This window comes from Oryzias melastigma, linkage group LG9, assembly GCF_002922805.2.
Source record: "Oryzias melastigma strain HK-1 linkage group LG9, ASM292280v2, whole genome shotgun sequence".
In the NCBI taxonomy this organism is placed as follows: Eukaryota; Metazoa; Chordata; class Actinopteri; order Beloniformes; family Adrianichthyidae; genus Oryzias; species Oryzias melastigma.
Window position 1 is genome coordinate 1,971,940 of NC_050520.1, and position 17,729 is coordinate 1,989,668.

Genomic DNA, 17,729 nt, shown 5'->3' on the forward strand with positions numbered 1-17,729 from the left:
CATTCATGTGGAAATCCCCAAGATTTTCTCTCTTTTTTTTCCCCGTGAATCTGTTTTTTTTTAGGAGTTTTTCCTTACCGAGAAAGAGGGTCTAAGGCCAGATATAACCAGTTTGTTTAGTGAGTTTAGTTTAGCCATTAGCTATATTTTATAACTGACCTTCTGCTTCTGTACATTTACCGGCGTGAATCCCAATGAGGTCATTTTTTTGTGATACTGGGATATATAAATAAAATTGACTTGAACCAAATATCCAGGTGTTGCTTAATGGTGAAACATTCACTGATCAGGTCAATTGTTTAGGTTTCCTCCAAGTAATCCGCTCCAAGATGGTTTCCTGTTGCGATATATGCAGATTATATTTGTTCCCTTCTTGCCTCCTAACTTCTAAACTACTCAGAACTTCCATACTTTACTTTTCCATAAATATCACAAATATTTGTCACATTTTTGGGTGTTTTGTGTGTTGGTCCTTGCAGGCTGCTCTTCTTCTGATTAGGTGCAGCTGTCTTCATTTGGTTAATTGTCTCTCAGGTTTTTAGTCACTTGGAGTCTTCTGTTGGTGATTCAAGCTTTGTGTGGAACTTTCAATATTGGATTTTGTTAAAAGGTACCCAACTGATTTGTGTGTTTAAGTCCAGAAACACAATAAATGTGTTTTTAAGTGATGTGAGCTGCTTGTAGAAACATTTCCGTCTATTATAATCATCACATTCAATGTACACGGAGCGGGTTGAGCGTCCGAGCCCATCGAGGAATGCATTGTCTTCGTTTCTTTCGGGAAAATGATTTTTTTTTTTCTGCGCTGAAAGCTGCCACTCCTTTCCGTCTTTCCTTCTTCCTCGAAGGGCCTTCTGAAAACTCTGCTGCCTGGCAGTGAGGAATGCGAGGAGAGGCAGCCGCTGCGTGCCGAGAGATGACGAGAGCCAATGGATCCATCCGCAGTTCATTTAAACGGCGCGCACGCCTCCCTCCCAGTCCTGGCGTCTCCCCATCACGGAGTGGTTATAAAGCGCCCTTGCGCGCTCAGAGCCACACGCATGCCTCGTCTCTAGAGAGGCAGAGCGCGCCGCTGCGACTTGGAGACGCTTTTCTTGCTGAGAGCGCATTAGAGGCAGACGCGCAGGAGTTTTGCCCTAACTTGGCTGCAGGTTGTTGAGAAAGCGACCTTTTGTTCTCAGGGGTAAGTGCTGCTTTTTGGATTCCCGCGAGCTTGTTTCTGGAGGGGAAGCTGCGCATTCCGCCGGATGAGGACTGTGGAGGAGGATGCAAAAGATGCTTTTCAAGAAAACTATTCAAAATACAAATAAAGACAGTTTTAGCTTGTTTTGATTTGCCTTTATGTCTTGAATTTCAGTAAAAATGTATTCTTGAAAGAAAGAAACCTTTTTGAAGGAGCATTTTGTGCGATCTTGTAGGGATTTTTTTCTTTGTGTTGATTTAGTGAAAACGCATTTTTGCTTTAAAACAAACTTATTAGGTAAAAACATCTCTTTAGTATTTTATTTTTAACGCATCAGTCATCTTTTTTGCCTTGATAAACGCAAAAACATTGATTTGATTAAGAGTTTTCACCTATTTGGGTCGCCTGAACAATTATTTCTGGTTGCAGACGGGGGAAAAAATCGGAAATTGTTAATAAAAGTGACCAAAATGTGGGAATTACTGGTAGATAAATGCCTGGTTTTGGTGGTGAGGTTGTGCAACATGTGCGCAACAAACGGATTACAATTAGTTGGACAGAAAATCAGATATTTCTGGCAGTAACGGACACAATCTGTTCATTTCTTTAACTTTATGGTGATCTCTGTTCATAAATAATGTGTTCTTAATTGGAATCCATGTCTAGAATTGATTATATAATGTTTCAGACCGCGTGCACATGTTGCTTGATTTATGCAACCACATATTGTCCTGAACCTTTATTAAAGCCTTTCGGTGCTGCTAATTTAAAATATTCATAGACTCTTCTCTTATTCAGTGAAAACACGCAGATCTTCCTTTTCACGCGCGTCTCCGTCATTTTTACGCATCCGGTTCTGCGTCTCCCGGAGGATTGGCGGGTTCTAAGGGGCCGCCAGGAGAAGTTTTTCTTTTTTTTCCGAATGACTGCTTCTTCCTCCCCCTGAAGCTGTGAACTGGAGAGCTGCCCCCTTTAAATGTTTAATTTCCCTCGTGCACGACGTGTCAGCGCGTGCGCCTCTACCAACGTTTGTAAAGGCAGATTCAAAAACATGAAAATAAACTTCAACTTGGGGGAAGAAAATGATTTCTTCTGTATGTGGCGCGCACACACACACACACGCACGTGCGTGCTGTGCTGCATCCTGAGCGCTGACCTTGGTGCTGAATTATTCCTGCCGCGCGCGCCTGCAGAGCGGGCGCCTCTGACACGCGGCGCCACCCACGCGGCCAGATGTAATGATTTTAAAGCACTAACTTGGCTGTTGTGAACTTCAACTCGTCAAACCTACGTCACATAAAAAATTAGACATTTTTTTAAATAATCTTTTTTTCAATTGTGAAAAAGCTTTAAAAATGGTTAACTGGAGGTATCATTTTACAGTTTGTAAATCAAGTTATGGAATTTGTCATAAAACTGTCCTTTAAATAAAGCTTTTTTCAAATTATTAGCTGAAATTAGCTCCTGTTCTTATCAATTTGGCTAATTTTGCTAAATGTTAATGACTAAATCAGCTTTTACAGTTGTTTTGCTATTAAAATATGGTGTGAAAACCCCCTTTTTTAGGATGCCTACCTGTTAGACACAACATAAAGTCACTGGGGAGCACTTGGCGTAAAAAATCGAGGCAAATGTGCTCAGACAACAACATTTATCATCTGCAGCTCCACAGAACATGATGTTCAGTAACATAACCTCCCAAAACTCTCAGAATGACTCGTACACAGTTTTGAGTGATGATAAATCAACATCTGACGACCTGCTTCTCTTTTTGTGTGTCTTTAGAAGCGTCCCTGAGGACCGACTATCACCCAAGCACATGCAATCCCAGACAGGCACGATGCAGGAGTCGGAGCCCACCGTCTGCCAGCTGCAGCCGAACATCATCTCAGTGCGCCTTTTCAAGAGGAAGGTTGGAGGTTTGGGCTTCCTGGTGAAGCAGAGGGTGTCCAAACCACCCGTCATCGTGTCTGACCTGATTCGCGGCGGAGCTGCGGAGGAGTGCGGCCTGGTGCAGGTGGGCGACATCGTGCTGGCTGTCAACAACAAGCCCCTGGTGGACCTCTCCTACGAGCGGGCTCTGGAGACGCTGAAGAACGTGTCGCCGGAGAGCCACGCAGTGCTAATCCTGCGCGGGCCGGAGGGCTTCACCACCCACCTGGAGACCACCCTGTCTGGAGACGGGCGCCAGCGCACGGTCAGGATCACGCGGCCCGCCGTCCCGCCCTCAAAGTCCTACGATCAGTGGTCCCCGCTGAGCGCCTACAGCCCAGGGCAGCAGCCCAACAAAGAGTCCCAGCTGCGAGCCATCGAGAACCTGTCCTCGCCCTCCATCACCCTCCTGCAGAAGGGAGTCGTGCCAGGCCAGGACCCCCTGCTGACCAAGGATGGGGGGCGTGGCGGCGTCCTGTGCAACGGCATGGAGGAGAACAACGACCTCCTCAAGGAGATTGAGCCGGTGCTTCGGCTGATCAAAAACAGCAAAAAGGAGCTGAGCGGAGAGGGACAGAGGAAAGCTACCAGAAAGGATGCAGAGATCCAAGTTGCATGGTAACTCCACATTTATCTGTATTTCCACACAAAATTAAATAAGCAGGGCCCTCCGAAGAGAGTTTATTGACCCTGTGACCCCCAAGCCTCATTATTCCCTCTGCTGCCCGGCAGAACAACCTGACACATCTGCTGAGCAACAGGCCTTACACTCCAGCTGTCATTCCTGACTCATTATGCAGCGGTTTGTAAAAGCCAAAACGCTATTTGTCGACTGCTTTTCCCTAATTACTGAAGCAGCAATGACGATTGAGCTAAATGTCTGATAACAGTCTGACAGGTTTTCACGCTCATTATGAAGCTCGGCACTGTTGCAGCTGCTTGTTAAGACCGGAGATGTCAAAGAATGTTTTCATTTGCATGAGGCTGTGTTTTTTTTTCCTCCGATTGTGACTCCTTTCAAATATCGGCGTGCTTTAGTCACGCTGGAAGCTGGCCCCTGTGTCAGTCAGTCATTACAAAAACTGAATGTGTCCTTTCATCGGCCGTGGAGCGTCCAGTTTGCTTTTAGGTGTAGCGGTCTGAGTCTATTCACGCTGTAGTGATTCTCCTGCGCCTTTCTGTACATTTTTTGGCACATAAAAAACTCAATCAAGCTTTTAACAATTTAAGCATTCTTAGTGTAAAAACGTTCAGCTCGTTCAGGACATTACTGCTTGTACTTATGGTATTCATAAACTTTATGGTTTTTGAAATATTGAGCAAAATATGCACCATAAGAAATGAATGAAAAATTGGTCAAATCGTTCTAAAAATGTTGTGCATTTTGAAACTTGTGAACTTCTGCATATTTTCAGCTAAATACATCATTCAAATTTTAAAGTTTTCAGCATCTACTAGGTTTTTTAGGGTGTAGCTTTTAAGTTGGCAATATGCTAGCTGTTTTTGCATAGTTAGGTATTTTTTCCCATGTTTTTTTATGATATTTTGGAGCTTAGCTAATATTTTAGCATTATGCTAGCTGTTTTGGCAAAATTAGGAAGTTTTTCCCCAATGTTTTTTTTTTTTTTTAGGATATTTTGGAGTTTAACTATTATTTTAGCATTTTGGTAGCTGTTATGGCTGTTGGCAAAATTAGGACATTTTTCCCATGTTTTTTTAGGAAATATCCTACAATTTTGCATTTATAAGAGCATGAGTTGATGTTTAGCATTCATTTAGCATTTCATTTTAGCATTATGCTAGCTGTTAAAGCTAATTAAGATTTTTTTTTCCAGGTTTTTTTTTTAGGCCAATTTTGAGTTTAGCCAATATTTTAGCATTATGCTAGCTGTTATAGCTTATTAAGATATCTTCCAGTGTTTTAGGCTAATTTAGAGTCTAGCTAAAATTTTGACAATATGATAGTTGTTTTGGCACAATTAGATATTTTTTCCAGTTTTTTTTTTGTTTTTTTTTTTGGCTAGTTGGGCATTTAGCTAGTATTTTAGCAAGCTTTGGGCTTTAGCATTTTTAGCTAGCCGTCAGTTTCAGCATTTCCACTATCAGCTTTAGCATCTTCTGCAGCCACATTCACCTTACAGCATTCACACTAGCATTATTGCAGGTAATGCCATATGTCTAGTTTATAAGTGTACGATCCTTGCAGAGATGCAACAAAAAGATGTTTTTCTGTGACTCACAAATGCTGCACTTTGAATATTTGCATGTTTTTTGTTGGTTTTTGGAGGCTTTTTCCATATTCTACCCTAAGCTTTATTTAAAACCCTTTTCTCGTCTGACATTTCACTCCCACAACAAATAGAAATCCAATCCAGGCTGCTGTCTGCAAAGATCAAGACGTCATACTTGATGTAAACATGCACATCCTAGTGTGTTTCATTAAAAAATATGTTGCTTTTTAGGAGAAAACATGAAAACTGATACTTGTGGGTACCACAAATCGAGAAATGTTGCTTTAGTTTGTAATTGGTGTCATTTTAATTTAATCTACCGTAATTTCTAGAGTATAAGTTGGAGTTTTTTTTTCATAGGTTAGCCAGGGGTGGGACTTGTACTCAGAGCGATTTATTTGTGCTTTCTTTTTTACATAAATCAGCTCAAATATTTATTATTTTCCTAGTAAACACCGGTTATCCTTTTTTGGTCGTTTCCTCTAATAACCACTAGAGGGCGCTGCGTCTGAATATAAGTATTTTCCACTGGTGGTGCCAAAAGAAGTGTCGTCCAAAACAAACATGGATTGTTGTCATCTTAAACGTTGATATTTTTATTATACTGATCAAAAGATTAGGTTTATTGTATTTATTTTTTTTAGCTAAGCTAGGCTTGGCAGATTTGTTCTGAAACATCCAAATTTTCTACAAAAGTGCGACTTGCATATCATTTTCTTTTTCTTGATTAGACATTTTTTGCTCTTGCGACTATTACTCCAGAAAATAAAGTATTTTGACAAATTAATTTGAAGAGAAAAAGCATTTGCGTGTCTGTGTTTTAAATGTAAAATTTTAAACTTTAGGGTGGGTTTTTTGTTTTTAACTTGATAAAACTGTTTTTAAAATTATTTTTGAAGGTGATATTACTTAAAAAAATTTTCAAATATGAGATTTTTGCCTCCTATAAACCAAGGTTTTTACGCTTTTTTTTTCCAGCTTTTTTTTTTAGCTCAAGAGATCTAAATAATAAAATCTCTTTATTTTTGGCTTTAAAACCTTTTTTTTCCCCCTTCGGGAGCTAAAATCAAATCAAGCTTTATTTATAAAAAAGCAAATTTAAGTTTTAAAGAGCTCAAAGTGCTTGAAAACCAAAGAGAGAGTAGGAATATACTTTCCATCAAACTCATTTTGACAGGTGACCTTTGACCCTACACCATCTATCAAACTAATTTGACAGGTGACAGATGGCTTTGTATACATTTAATATAAAATCAAAAGCGTCAGGTTAGCTTTTGAAAATCGTCAAATTAGTTTGATGGATGGTGTAGGGTCAAAGGTCACCTGTCAAAATAAGTTTTATGGAAAATATTTTCCTATTCTGTCTAACAAACTAAGACATAAGAAAAAAGGTAGCCAGCAAAATTTAAACGAAGTTGTTGAATGTTTTAGTCTTTAAATGTGTATTTATTTTTTTTGCATTTTGGCATTCATGTGCTCACTGTTAAAAGTGAAGCAGTGAATCAATTCACAAAAGTTCTTTAATTTCTTACATTTAAAAATATTAGTTTTTGTCAAAATACATTTGAGTTGAGTAAATTTTCAACCCAAATTTTTAATTTGATTAAAATTAAAACACTTCAATGTAGTAAATCGGAGAACTTTTTATTTATTGATCCAAGGTTTACAGTGTAAAGAAAGAAAAATCTTTTATCGATGAATTCTTTAAAATATTTTATTTTCTGCCTCTGCAAAGTACTTGCTCCATATATTATGAATGTATTGAAATAATTGAGATTGACTTTAGTTTGTTTTGGGAGAAAAAACAGTTTTGCTTCATCAGTTTGAACCTCCGATGCCAAGCGAGACGTGCGACTTCTCCCATCGTTTGTCCATGTTTAGGCTCCACCTCCAAACTGTTGGGGAGGAATATGCTCCAGCAAATTGCAGCCATAACGAGATAAAACGCTCGTGAGGATTTACAGTTAGCAGGGACACGTGCTCGTGGGAGTGTGTGTGAAAAGCGGGCGAAACGTGTGTGTGTGGGCGGTTTCGGTTGGAGCCATGCAGACTTTGAGATGAGTTTGCTGTATTTGGTTCACACACACACCTCCCCCACCTCATTCAGTCTGTGGGGATAATATAATCGCAGCTCGGAGTGAGATGTCTCACTTTTCATATCGTGTGCTTTTCATCCTCATGGGCTGAATGGCAACAGTTTGAACCGTATAATCCGGATCCATCATGTGTTCAGCTGTGAATCTGATCTCGGTTCAGACGTCAGGTCAGCTTTTGAAAAGCGTCAGAATGAGATCAGTTTACAACTTGATCTGGGAGCGTTCGGTCTGTTTGCAGGTGGGAGTTTATTGACCCTGCAAGTAAAAAAAAAACAAAAAAAATGGATCACTTTCTTTGGTCTGAAGTAGAAAAATTTTGTTTTTTTCTTTTTCTCTTTTTTTTCTTTTATTTTTTCTTTTGAAGTAGAAAAATGCTTTTTTTCTCTTTTTTGGTTTTACTTTTATATTTTTAATTATAATTTAATTAATTTTATCTTTTGTCGTCTTTTTTGAAGTAGAAAAATAATTTTCTTATCTTATTTTTTCTTTTGCTTAATTATTCTTTTTTTCTTTTTTTCTTTTTTTATCTTTTGACATAGAAAAATGCTTTTCTCTTTTTTCTTTTACTTTTCTTTCTTTTTCTTTTGTCTTTTAGTTTTTCTTTTGAAGTAATTTTTTTTTTCTTTTACTTTTTTTTATCTCGTTTTTTCTTTTGAAGTTAAAAAATGCTTGAGCGAGTGTGCAGAAGCTCTAAGAAGGGTCTTTAGATTCAACAGCATTTTTAGGAATTTAAACTAATTTCTTTATTTTTTTTTAACATGTTTTGGGGATTTTTTTCATATTATAGAAGACATGTATAAAGAAAGTGAAGCTTAAAAAGTATTTTCTGATTATTAATTGTATTCAAACGCCTGTGAATCGAAAAGACAGTACGAAAAAGGTCGAATATGAGATGTGGGCGGGGCCACAATCTTCCTGCTTCTCTCCATTCTGATATATCCATTTGTAAACGTCTTTCTTTCTCTTGTCTGAGCTGAACTCTGGCTTAAAATTGCACAGCTGGAGAACTCCAATATTGCTCGCCATTTCTGTTGCACCAGTAATGTTGTGTTGGGGTTGTGAGGAGCTGTAAGATGGTGGGAAATGGGAAGAGGGGTGGGATTAGTCTTCACCATCAGTCAGAGTTGAATTTCTAATGCCGCTCTACAGAAATTGTCCTAGAAAAATTTTATTTTTGCTAAAAACGGCATAATCATGATTAAAAGACCACTGGGAACACTTTAAAAATAGACCACAAGATAATCTGAGTGGGTTTTTAAAGACATGTTGCTGCTGTCGTACTCTCGTCGTGTTGCTCTCTCGTGGTCTTGCTGGAGTTTGAGGTAATGAAATGGTTTCACCTGACAGAATTTCATTTATCTCTTCTAGGGACCCCAGCGTTGGCAACGGTTCGGCCCCCCAGCTGGCACTAGACAATGACAGACAGCTGGAAAACATACCAGCCGTGCCCAACAAAGCGGACAATGATAAGGTAAAGACAAAGAAAACACAAACTCAGCCTCACATGTGAACGCTAACATCAGTCAGCTTTGGTTAAAGCATATGTAAGAGCAAAAAGCAACCAAAGTGCTGTAGAAATAAGTGAAATATGACGTAAAACGATGAAACACTAAACGATAGACTATTACAGGCTGGACATGACCTTAAATCCCTGCTGTATCAAATTTGATACGCAATTTTCAACATGATTTTACTAAAACATATTCTAAGAAATTTAATTTTTTTTTTTACATTGCATGAACCCAATAACTGTTCCTTTTTACTTTTGAGTACAGATTTTGTTTTTCTTACCAAAAACTTTTCAAATTTAGCAAAATTCTCCTTCAAAAACAGCAAGTCGTACTCCTGAAACATGGGAGCCTTGTAGTGTGACCTGAAGGCCGTCTAATGGGTGAATTACTGCCCCCTGTTGGATTATCTGTGCACTGCATGTATCTGATTGTATACATCAGGTTTTCAGGAAAAAAAAAATATTTTGCTACTCCTGTGGAGGGCTGACAAACTCATGTATCAAATATGATACGTTTGGCGTTTATAGTAGTGCTAAATACTAGACTGGACCAAGGCACTGAAATCTTTCAAACTTAAAATGTTTGTCAAAATACAACATGGAAAATTGGTGTTTCTGGTGGAATCTAAAAGATTTTGTAATATAAGTCACTAATTACACACAGACACATAAATCTGTGCTGCTTTTTGATCCCATCATTCAGGAATTAGACCGCTCCAGCAGCAAGCCGTCTTTAAATCCGGCTCTAAGAGTTTTTGATGGGAATAAATGTTGTAATCTCTACATGGTTTCCATTTTCCTTTCACTTCCGCCATGGCTCAGCTGCCGTAAATGGGACCGGACTGGATGGAGTGATAACACAAATCCTACGGATTCCCAGCAGCTTCACTGAAACAGTCCATGAACCCACACCTGGAACATGGGGGACAGAAGGACAGAGTTTTGGGTGACTCATTAACCCTTTAACACAAAAGCTTTAATGTACGGTAACTTTTCAACCCTTAACATAATCATTCTAGTAGATTTTGAATGAGAAAAGCGGCGTGAGCCGCTTTTCTCATTCAAAATCTACTAGAATGATTGTGTTGACAATTATAAAGTTGCAGTAAATTAAAGAGCATAAACACTGGAGCTCCAGTGTTAAAGGGTTAAAGCTAAATTAAAGCCTAAAGAGAACGATTATCGATCAGGTGTTTTAGTGACATTTTTTTTTAAACATAATTCAATTATTTGATCATTTTCTTACAGAAATAATAATCTTTTGTCCCCACAGTATTTTACTTTTGACATTGATGTTTTTCTGTCAAATGTAGCACAAAAATTGGTCATTAAAAGTCTAAAATGTACCAAATTTTTTTTTCGATTTTCCTAAAATTTTGATTTCAAAATCAAATCTTAGGCCAAGCATTCTTAAAAATTATTCTCACTTTTTATGACATATTAACCAGGGATCTTCATCCCTTTATTGTGGCTCTTTAGATTTAATAAAAAAAATATAACATTTGAATAAATAATAGATTATTTCTTTAAGTTTTGTCATTTTTTGCTTAGATTTTTAACACGTCAAACATCTAATCAAAAAAAGTTTAATTTGCTGTCAGAAATTCTGTAGATATGTTCTTTAGATTTGTGTTTTTAATTTATAGTTTGTCAAGTCAAAGTTTTTTATTTCAGTAAATGACACTAAAATGGTTAATGTTTTGAACAAATGAAGTTTAAAATGCATTTTTAATTCAACTAAAGCTGCTGCTGCAGCAGCAGAAAGACCTTTATTGACACAGGGTGGGTTTTATTTTGAAAGGAACTAGTGTGTGCTGCTTTCAAAAGTAAAAGAAGTTACAACTGTTCTATATAAATACATATAGACACTGTTTTCATTCAGTTATTGACATATTTAAAAGCTGCATTTATAAAAAAACGTTTAACTGCCAAAAAAGCATACATATTGTGCGTTTTTTTACATTATTAAGTGAGACTTTGTGGCTCTCGTTGGGTTTTGGTCTGTAAGAAAATAGACCAAAGGGCTCTTTTAGTGTTTAAGTCCCCCATGACAAATTTTTTTTTATTAAAAAAAATGTTCCCAGTAGTGTTTTAATTATGATTATGAAGTTTTTAACCAATCTAAATGTCTTAAAAAGCCATTTTTCATCTTGATCTAGAGCCTCTGTTTCCAAAATCTCCTCCAAGGGGGCGGGGCTTTTGGAACTGGGCTGAGCAGCTCCGCTGTTGTAACGTAAAGAAGGATCATTAATTCAAACAGTCTGTCTGTGACAGTTTGACAGCGATTTAAAAGGAGGGAAATCCCCGGGAATGCAAAAATAAAATAATTTCTCGTAACATTTGTTCTTTTTCATTAGAAAAATGCCACACAGACATGTTAAAAACTCAAAAAATAAGATTTTTATCGGAGAAAGACTTTAAAGTTGCAGAGCCCTGCCCTAAACGAACACAAAATTGGCATTAAATTCAAATTCAGTAGGTAGGTGCAATTCCGGCCTCTCCCTATAGGGGCAGTGTTTTATAGGAAAAATGTGATGTAAAGCACGTGTCAAAGTCGAGGCCCGGGGGCCGGATCCGGCCCTCCAGATCATTTTATTATTAGGGATAAGCACAAGATAATATTGGGCTATTACTAACTTTTATCATTTTGACAAAATATATTTTTATGGAGAGTAAAATATTGAAAGTTATTTAAGGTTTAAGTTGATTTATTTGGGAATAATACTCCTGAATGTTTTTACTCAAGGTTTTAGTAAAAAGTTAAATGTTTTAAAGTTTTAAAAATGTGTTCTTTGTTTGTTCAATAAATGTTTATCCTGTTCGACCCGCAACCTAAAGAGTGTTTTGGATTTTGACCCCTTGTGTAATTGAGTTTGACAGCCCTCCTGTAAAGTCGATGGTGATATACATTTTGGAGCTGAAGGAAAATATGAAATGAAAAGAAGTCATACATCTAAAACTTTTTTCTGACTTAAAGCTTTGTGGAGTAATAATTGATGATTATAAAAACAGGGGCCCTAAGGTAAAGCCTTGAGGTGCCCCAGAATATTAAAATCAAAAACGCATTTAAGACGGATTCAGGCTTCCAGGAAACGTCTGAATGCTTCTGCTCTGATCCGTTTGCATTAACTTGAGCTTCCCTCTTATTATCCCAGACAATGTTGCATAGCAGAGAGCAAACAAACGGAAAATGAGTATATTTTAAATTGAGTAAATGTGAAACGATTTAGCATTTTGTTTGGGAATGTGGGGGACGAGCTTCCTGTCTGTGATTCATTCGTCCATCTGATTCATTTTTCTCGTCTGTTTTTTCATAATTTATGCACTTTTTATTTTCCACTCACAAATGCACACGTTACCCAGTTAATAAAAACAGAAAAAAATAGAAACTACTGTTCTGTGTGTCAGAAAAATAGACATTTAGAGGCAAAATATAACCCGAATTTTGTGAATTCTGTTACTTTTCCTTTTAATGCATCTTATATTTTATCAGCAGTCAGAAAACCAAGGATTAAATTATGATTAGTTCCACATTTTATCACTAATTCCCCTCAGGATTTAGTCAAGATGCCGCCGCATTAAACTGCCCACATTTAACAAAAGGTCAACCACATACAAACCCTAACCATCTCATCATCTCTGATCAATCTCCAACTTCTTGTTAAACTTTTCAGACTACTTTTTGACAAACACTGACTGTTTTTCTGGATTCATTCTCAAGAAACGGCAACAAAACTGAAGTTTTTAGGAAATAAGTGGTATCCATGCTTGCAGAGGCCGTTTTTGGGGACTTAAATCTGGTTTGATATGAAGTGGAAAAGTCTCCGATTCAGTTTCTTTTCGGGCTGAAATGACAAAAACCGGCTGGTTTGCACCCCCCCCTACCAGCTCGATGATTGTGGCTCTTATTGTTGAGAGGCCGCGCTGCTGTGTAATTAACAATGCCTCGAGAGATGATGAAAAGTCTTCCCGAGGTGTGCCATTGATTCCTTCACCCCTCCCATCTCTGGAAAATGATTTTCACGGGAACACTTCCACATGCCATTTGAGGTTAAATTGCAGTCATTCATCAGTTAAAAGCTACTTATTGAAAAACTCAACAGGGCAACAGCTGGGTTACCATCAACCTGCTGTTAAGTGCAGATTGCCGCTGCGCTGGAGTGGAAAATAAAACCGAATTGGAGCGAGGGAAGAATTGTTCTGATTCCACAAACACGCAGAGATGCCTCCAGATAACGAGCTATGGGGCACTTATGTCCTCGATCTTGTCCAGTATCTGTGTTCAAATCCATTCCTTAGCAGCGTGGGGGCCACTTTTCAGCTTTTCTTTTGACCCTCGGTCAAAAACTGTTTGGGCAGATTGTCTTGAATGACTCCCGTTTGTGTTCTCCCTCCAGCCTCCAGCTCAGGGCCGAACTTCGCCCGTTAAGTCGGTGCAGAACGGCAGCCCCTCCAAATGCCCCCGCTACATCAAGATCAAGAACTGGGAGACCGGGACCCTCTACAGTGACGCTCTCCATCATCACAACGCTAGCAAGGTCATTGTTTTGATCCTTTTAATGTCATTTAGGGTTTACACATTTGTTTAGAAATCCATTAATAATCCCTATATATGTTGAAGAGTTTAATATTAATCTGATACAGTTCACATACTGTAAAATGTAAAATAATGAGATTGTTAATAGTCTACAATTGTTCTGCTTCTCCTGGAGGACGTTTCAGTTTGGCCAGAGTTTTATATTCAGGTGGCGATCCTGCAATAGCATTACATCTTATTCCAGAAGAAGAAAGTATGAGGGAAAAAACGATGTTTTACACCACAAATAGTTACTTTATAAAATATTTCCTTAAAAGAGTTTAGAAAATAATATCTGTGAGTTTATAAATCTGTTAGCAATGTATGTTTAGGTCGACTGAGCGTTAGCATTAGCCGTCCTATGGGAAATTCTATTATACGGTAGCATCAAGCTCGCGGATTTTAGCGTTATGCGGTAGATTGATCTGTACTTTTATGGATTGATTATTGATCTATTAAGATTAGATGGATTAATTGATTTTATCAACCCAACACTAATATGATTCACGTCACAAATACAATCTTTGACAAATTTCTACTACTGTTTGATCCACAACAAATTGAACACTCAGAATTTCAATTTTTAGCCTAATCGTGTTAATATGTTCATCATAATAAAAATACCTCAAGAACATGTTAAGAATACATTATTGTTGGACTTGTAAATCACACTTTAATCCCACAAAGTGGGACTCAAGCCTTGACTTTAAACTAATCTTTAAGAGAGTTGCGTCTTGTAGAAAAAAAAATGTATTTACTTTTGAAAAACACCATAATATATATATACTGTATATGTTTTTTTATTTAATTTCTTATTATTTAATTTATTATGATAAATGTTTGTGGATGTAGTATTTTCCCAAATTCTCTCCTTTCATTGCAGGTTTTAATAAATCAAATTCTGTCACCGTTTTAATTTTTGACTTTTCCTCTGACTTGAGAACATTTAAATGAATTATCAACATTTTTCCTCATGTATCCCCAAACCCTGGTGAACAGAGAAATGTCTCCGCCTCCACACCTTTGGCGTGGGCAAACACAGGGAATATTCCTCTGATCACCACGAGTAACTGAACTTTACCAAACAGATCTCTGCTTCCATCTGTTCTCCGTTCTCGTCGTGTTATTCTTGTTTGCCTTCTTCAGCACACCTGATTCAAATGGCTGTTATTATCAGGCGTCTGCTGAGCTCCACGGAGAGCTGAGGACTGAAGCAGGTGTGCTGGAGTGGTTGAAGTTCGTCAAACATGTGTGGGAAGGCTGAGGAGCGTGTAGTGTTGATAAAACAGTGGCGTAAGTGGATTCAGTCTCTGCTGTCTGAAGAGCAGCTTTACTCTGAAGGGAATAAAATACGTTTATCTTTTCCATCGTCTTGCTTTTCATCCAGCAAAAAGTCTGAATTCTTGAGATGGAAATGAATCTTTAGAAAAGAATTTGAGATTTAGAAAATAAACAGCTTTTTTTTTTTTTTTCCAGATATCCATCCTTTTAAAACTCATTCACAAGAACAAAAAAGTAGGTCTCTAGTGCGCAGGACCTCAACCTCCATCTATGGAGCTAAATTGAGGCCAATAGTTTTTGAAACCCCCAATTATAATATAAAATTAAAGAAAATATTGGTGTTTGGCCAAAAATGATTTAAAATATCTGAAATTTCTTGATATTCTAAATCAATGTAATTATTTTCAGCTTCAAATGTTCTGTTTGTTAGGTTTAAAAACTCAATTTCAAAACTTTTGGCTTGGGGCAGGAATACACTTGAGTATTTTAATTGGTCAGCAAAAGAAAAAGATGCCAAACATTCAAAGATTTGAAATTGAAATTTTGAGTTTTGAAACCAAAAAAACACAGCTGCAAACAATGAAGTTTATTCTAGAATAGCAAAACATTTTGGACATTTTAGATTTTTTTTTGCCAAACCCCAGTCTTTTTTTTTTCCATTTTTATTGTTTCAAATATTAGTGGCTCCAATTTGGCCCCATCATTTTCAGCTTCAAATTTTTTGTTATTTAGATCTTAAAACTCAAAATTTCAATTTCAAAACTTTTTTTTCTGTTCCAAATCTTTGAAATCTTCAATTTTTTTTTTTGTTAACCAAAGTAATCAATTTTAGCCTCGCCCCAAGGCCAAAAGTTTTGAAACTGAAATTTTGAGTTTTGAAACCTAAAATAAGAACACTTGAAGCTGAACATAATTAAGTTAATTTTAGAATACCAAAAAGTTTCTGACATTTGAAATTATTTTTGGCCAAACACCAATATTTTTTCTATTTGTTTTATTTGGGTTTCAAGTAATATCGGCCCCAGTTTAGCTCCATACCAACCCTCTGAGTGAACGTCATGTCAGAAGCTCGCGTAAACATTTACTCTGCAGACTTAGCAACACGTGAAACGCACGTCGGGCGGATTAAACAATAATAGTCCAGCATGCAGAGAGTCTGTTCTCTGGTCCCTCTGACATTATGGAGGCTTTAGCATAAGCTGGCAGGGATTCATCTCGTTACTTCATTTAATTACCCAGAATGCAACAGATTAAATAATTCTAGATGGAGGTTTGCAAACACTTTTAATGAAGTCAGCTGATCGCTGTTTAGGTTTTTGAATGTTGTTCAGATAAAGTTAGACCCTTTAAGTCATTACTGTAAATATTATCACTGCAGAATTCTTTCTTGGGGGTTAAAGCAGATTTAGCTCCACCTCCATGCATTTAGGTTCATACCCTGACAGCAGGAAAAGTGCTTCATAAATAAAGTTAAATTTGAATTTCTCCTCTTTTTCCTCCAAAAGCTGACATGAGCTCACGTGTTCAACAGTTTGTCAGCAGACATCAGAACTTAGTCATGACTGTGACAGACAGTCTGGATGACTTTTTCCAACAGGACAGGGGGGGGGGGGGTTATTTCCACTACAATGATGGTCTGAAGTCTCATAGTATTAGAGCAAGAGATGAATAGACCTCCAGGATTTAAAATTGTAAGAAACGCTGGTAAAAATCCTGAAACTTTCTATTTCATATGTGAAGCATTTTCCTCATGTTTTGTCCGTTTTATTCACTGTCAAAGAACATAAACCAAACATTTCTGCTTTTTTATCGTCTTCAGTTCTCCAAGGAAAACGAGTTTGAACCTTTCCAATGTTTAAAATGCTCCTTTCTGGGCAAAATGATTTTTTTTTTCACTAATTTGCTGAAACATATCTTTAGAGGACTTTACCAAAAAATATTGGACTGGTTTGTGACACTTTAAATGGGCCATACTATGAAAATTCTACTTTTTGAGGTTTCAAGTGTATTAAATTGTTCATTCCTCACTATAAAGAACCTCAAAGTGGTATTTTGATTCGTTCATTCTCTTAAAACCTGCGTTGTGTGCAGCAGCCCCTCCCATGCCCACGAAAACGAGCTGGTGGAAACGTGCTGATGTCAGCACAATGCCAACCGTCCCTGCTGGAAAAATCTGTGCTGCAAGCTCCGCCCCCAGACTACAACGAAAACACACCCACTTTCTCTGCAGAGCTGTGGCAGGAGATGACTACCTTCCTGTACCAGGAACTGCTCTCAGACTCATCTTTGGAGGTGGTCTGGGTTCGTTTTCAATCTTCGGTTCGCTCTGAGATCTGAAAACGAAATGAACTGAGAACGGAACAACTGACCCAAAACGGCCACCGTACCTGACACGTCACATCATGAATCATTTGTTTTTCAGTGTTCCAAAGGTAATATATGATCATATATATGGATATAGTTTACTCTGAAAGGCTGAAGAAAATCATGGGATGGCCCCTTTTAAGGGGAATCAAATGAATACATCTAAGGCTAAAGAATAACTCCAGATCTGGTCCTTTTGATTCTGCAGCAGGGTGGAAATCTATGACAGAAGGTGTGAACCAGTGTGTGTTGATTGAAGTCGTTGCAGAGAAACTCGTGTTTCTTCTTTCTCTCACAGAGGAAGTTGGTTTTCTGTTTCGCCTGCAGAGTTGGTAGGAAATGCTCGATTGCTCTGCAGTTCCTTGAAAGGCAGCCGGCGGCCTCTTTGTGTTGCTGCAGGTGTTGAAATGAGCTGTGAATGGAGGTCAAAGGGAAAGCTCGTCTGTTTCTCTGTCAAACACAGTAGGAGTTTTAGACGCTGGTTGGGCTGGAGTTGTTTAGAAGTGAGGTTTGTTTTTGGGAGCTGACTGGTGGTCTGAACATAAACAAAGAGGGA

The 17,729-nt window shown here is 37.8% G+C and overlaps 1 protein-coding gene across 3 annotated transcripts in view; it reads left to right on the forward strand.

Moving 5' to 3' along the window:
• Positions 1-483: 483 nt before the first annotated feature.
• nos1 (nitric oxide synthase 1 (neuronal)) overlaps positions 484-17,729 on the forward strand; it is a 70,769-nt gene continuing 53,523 nt past the window's right edge. For 2 of the 3 annotated variants that reach the window (XM_024275321.2, XM_024275323.2), the window contains exons 1-5: positions 513-610; positions 849-1,183; positions 2,969-3,733; positions 8,811-8,913; positions 13,350-13,490. In XM_024275321.2, the coding sequence (XP_024131089.1) occupies positions 3,003-3,733; positions 8,811-8,913; positions 13,350-13,490 (975 nt within the window). In that variant the 5' untranslated portion in view covers positions 513-610; positions 849-1,183; positions 2,969-3,002. Of the gene's footprint in view, positions 611-848; positions 1,184-2,968; positions 3,734-8,810; positions 8,914-13,349; positions 13,491-17,729 lie in introns of all 3 variants that reach the window. The other variant, XM_024275322.2, reaches the window with a different exon arrangement.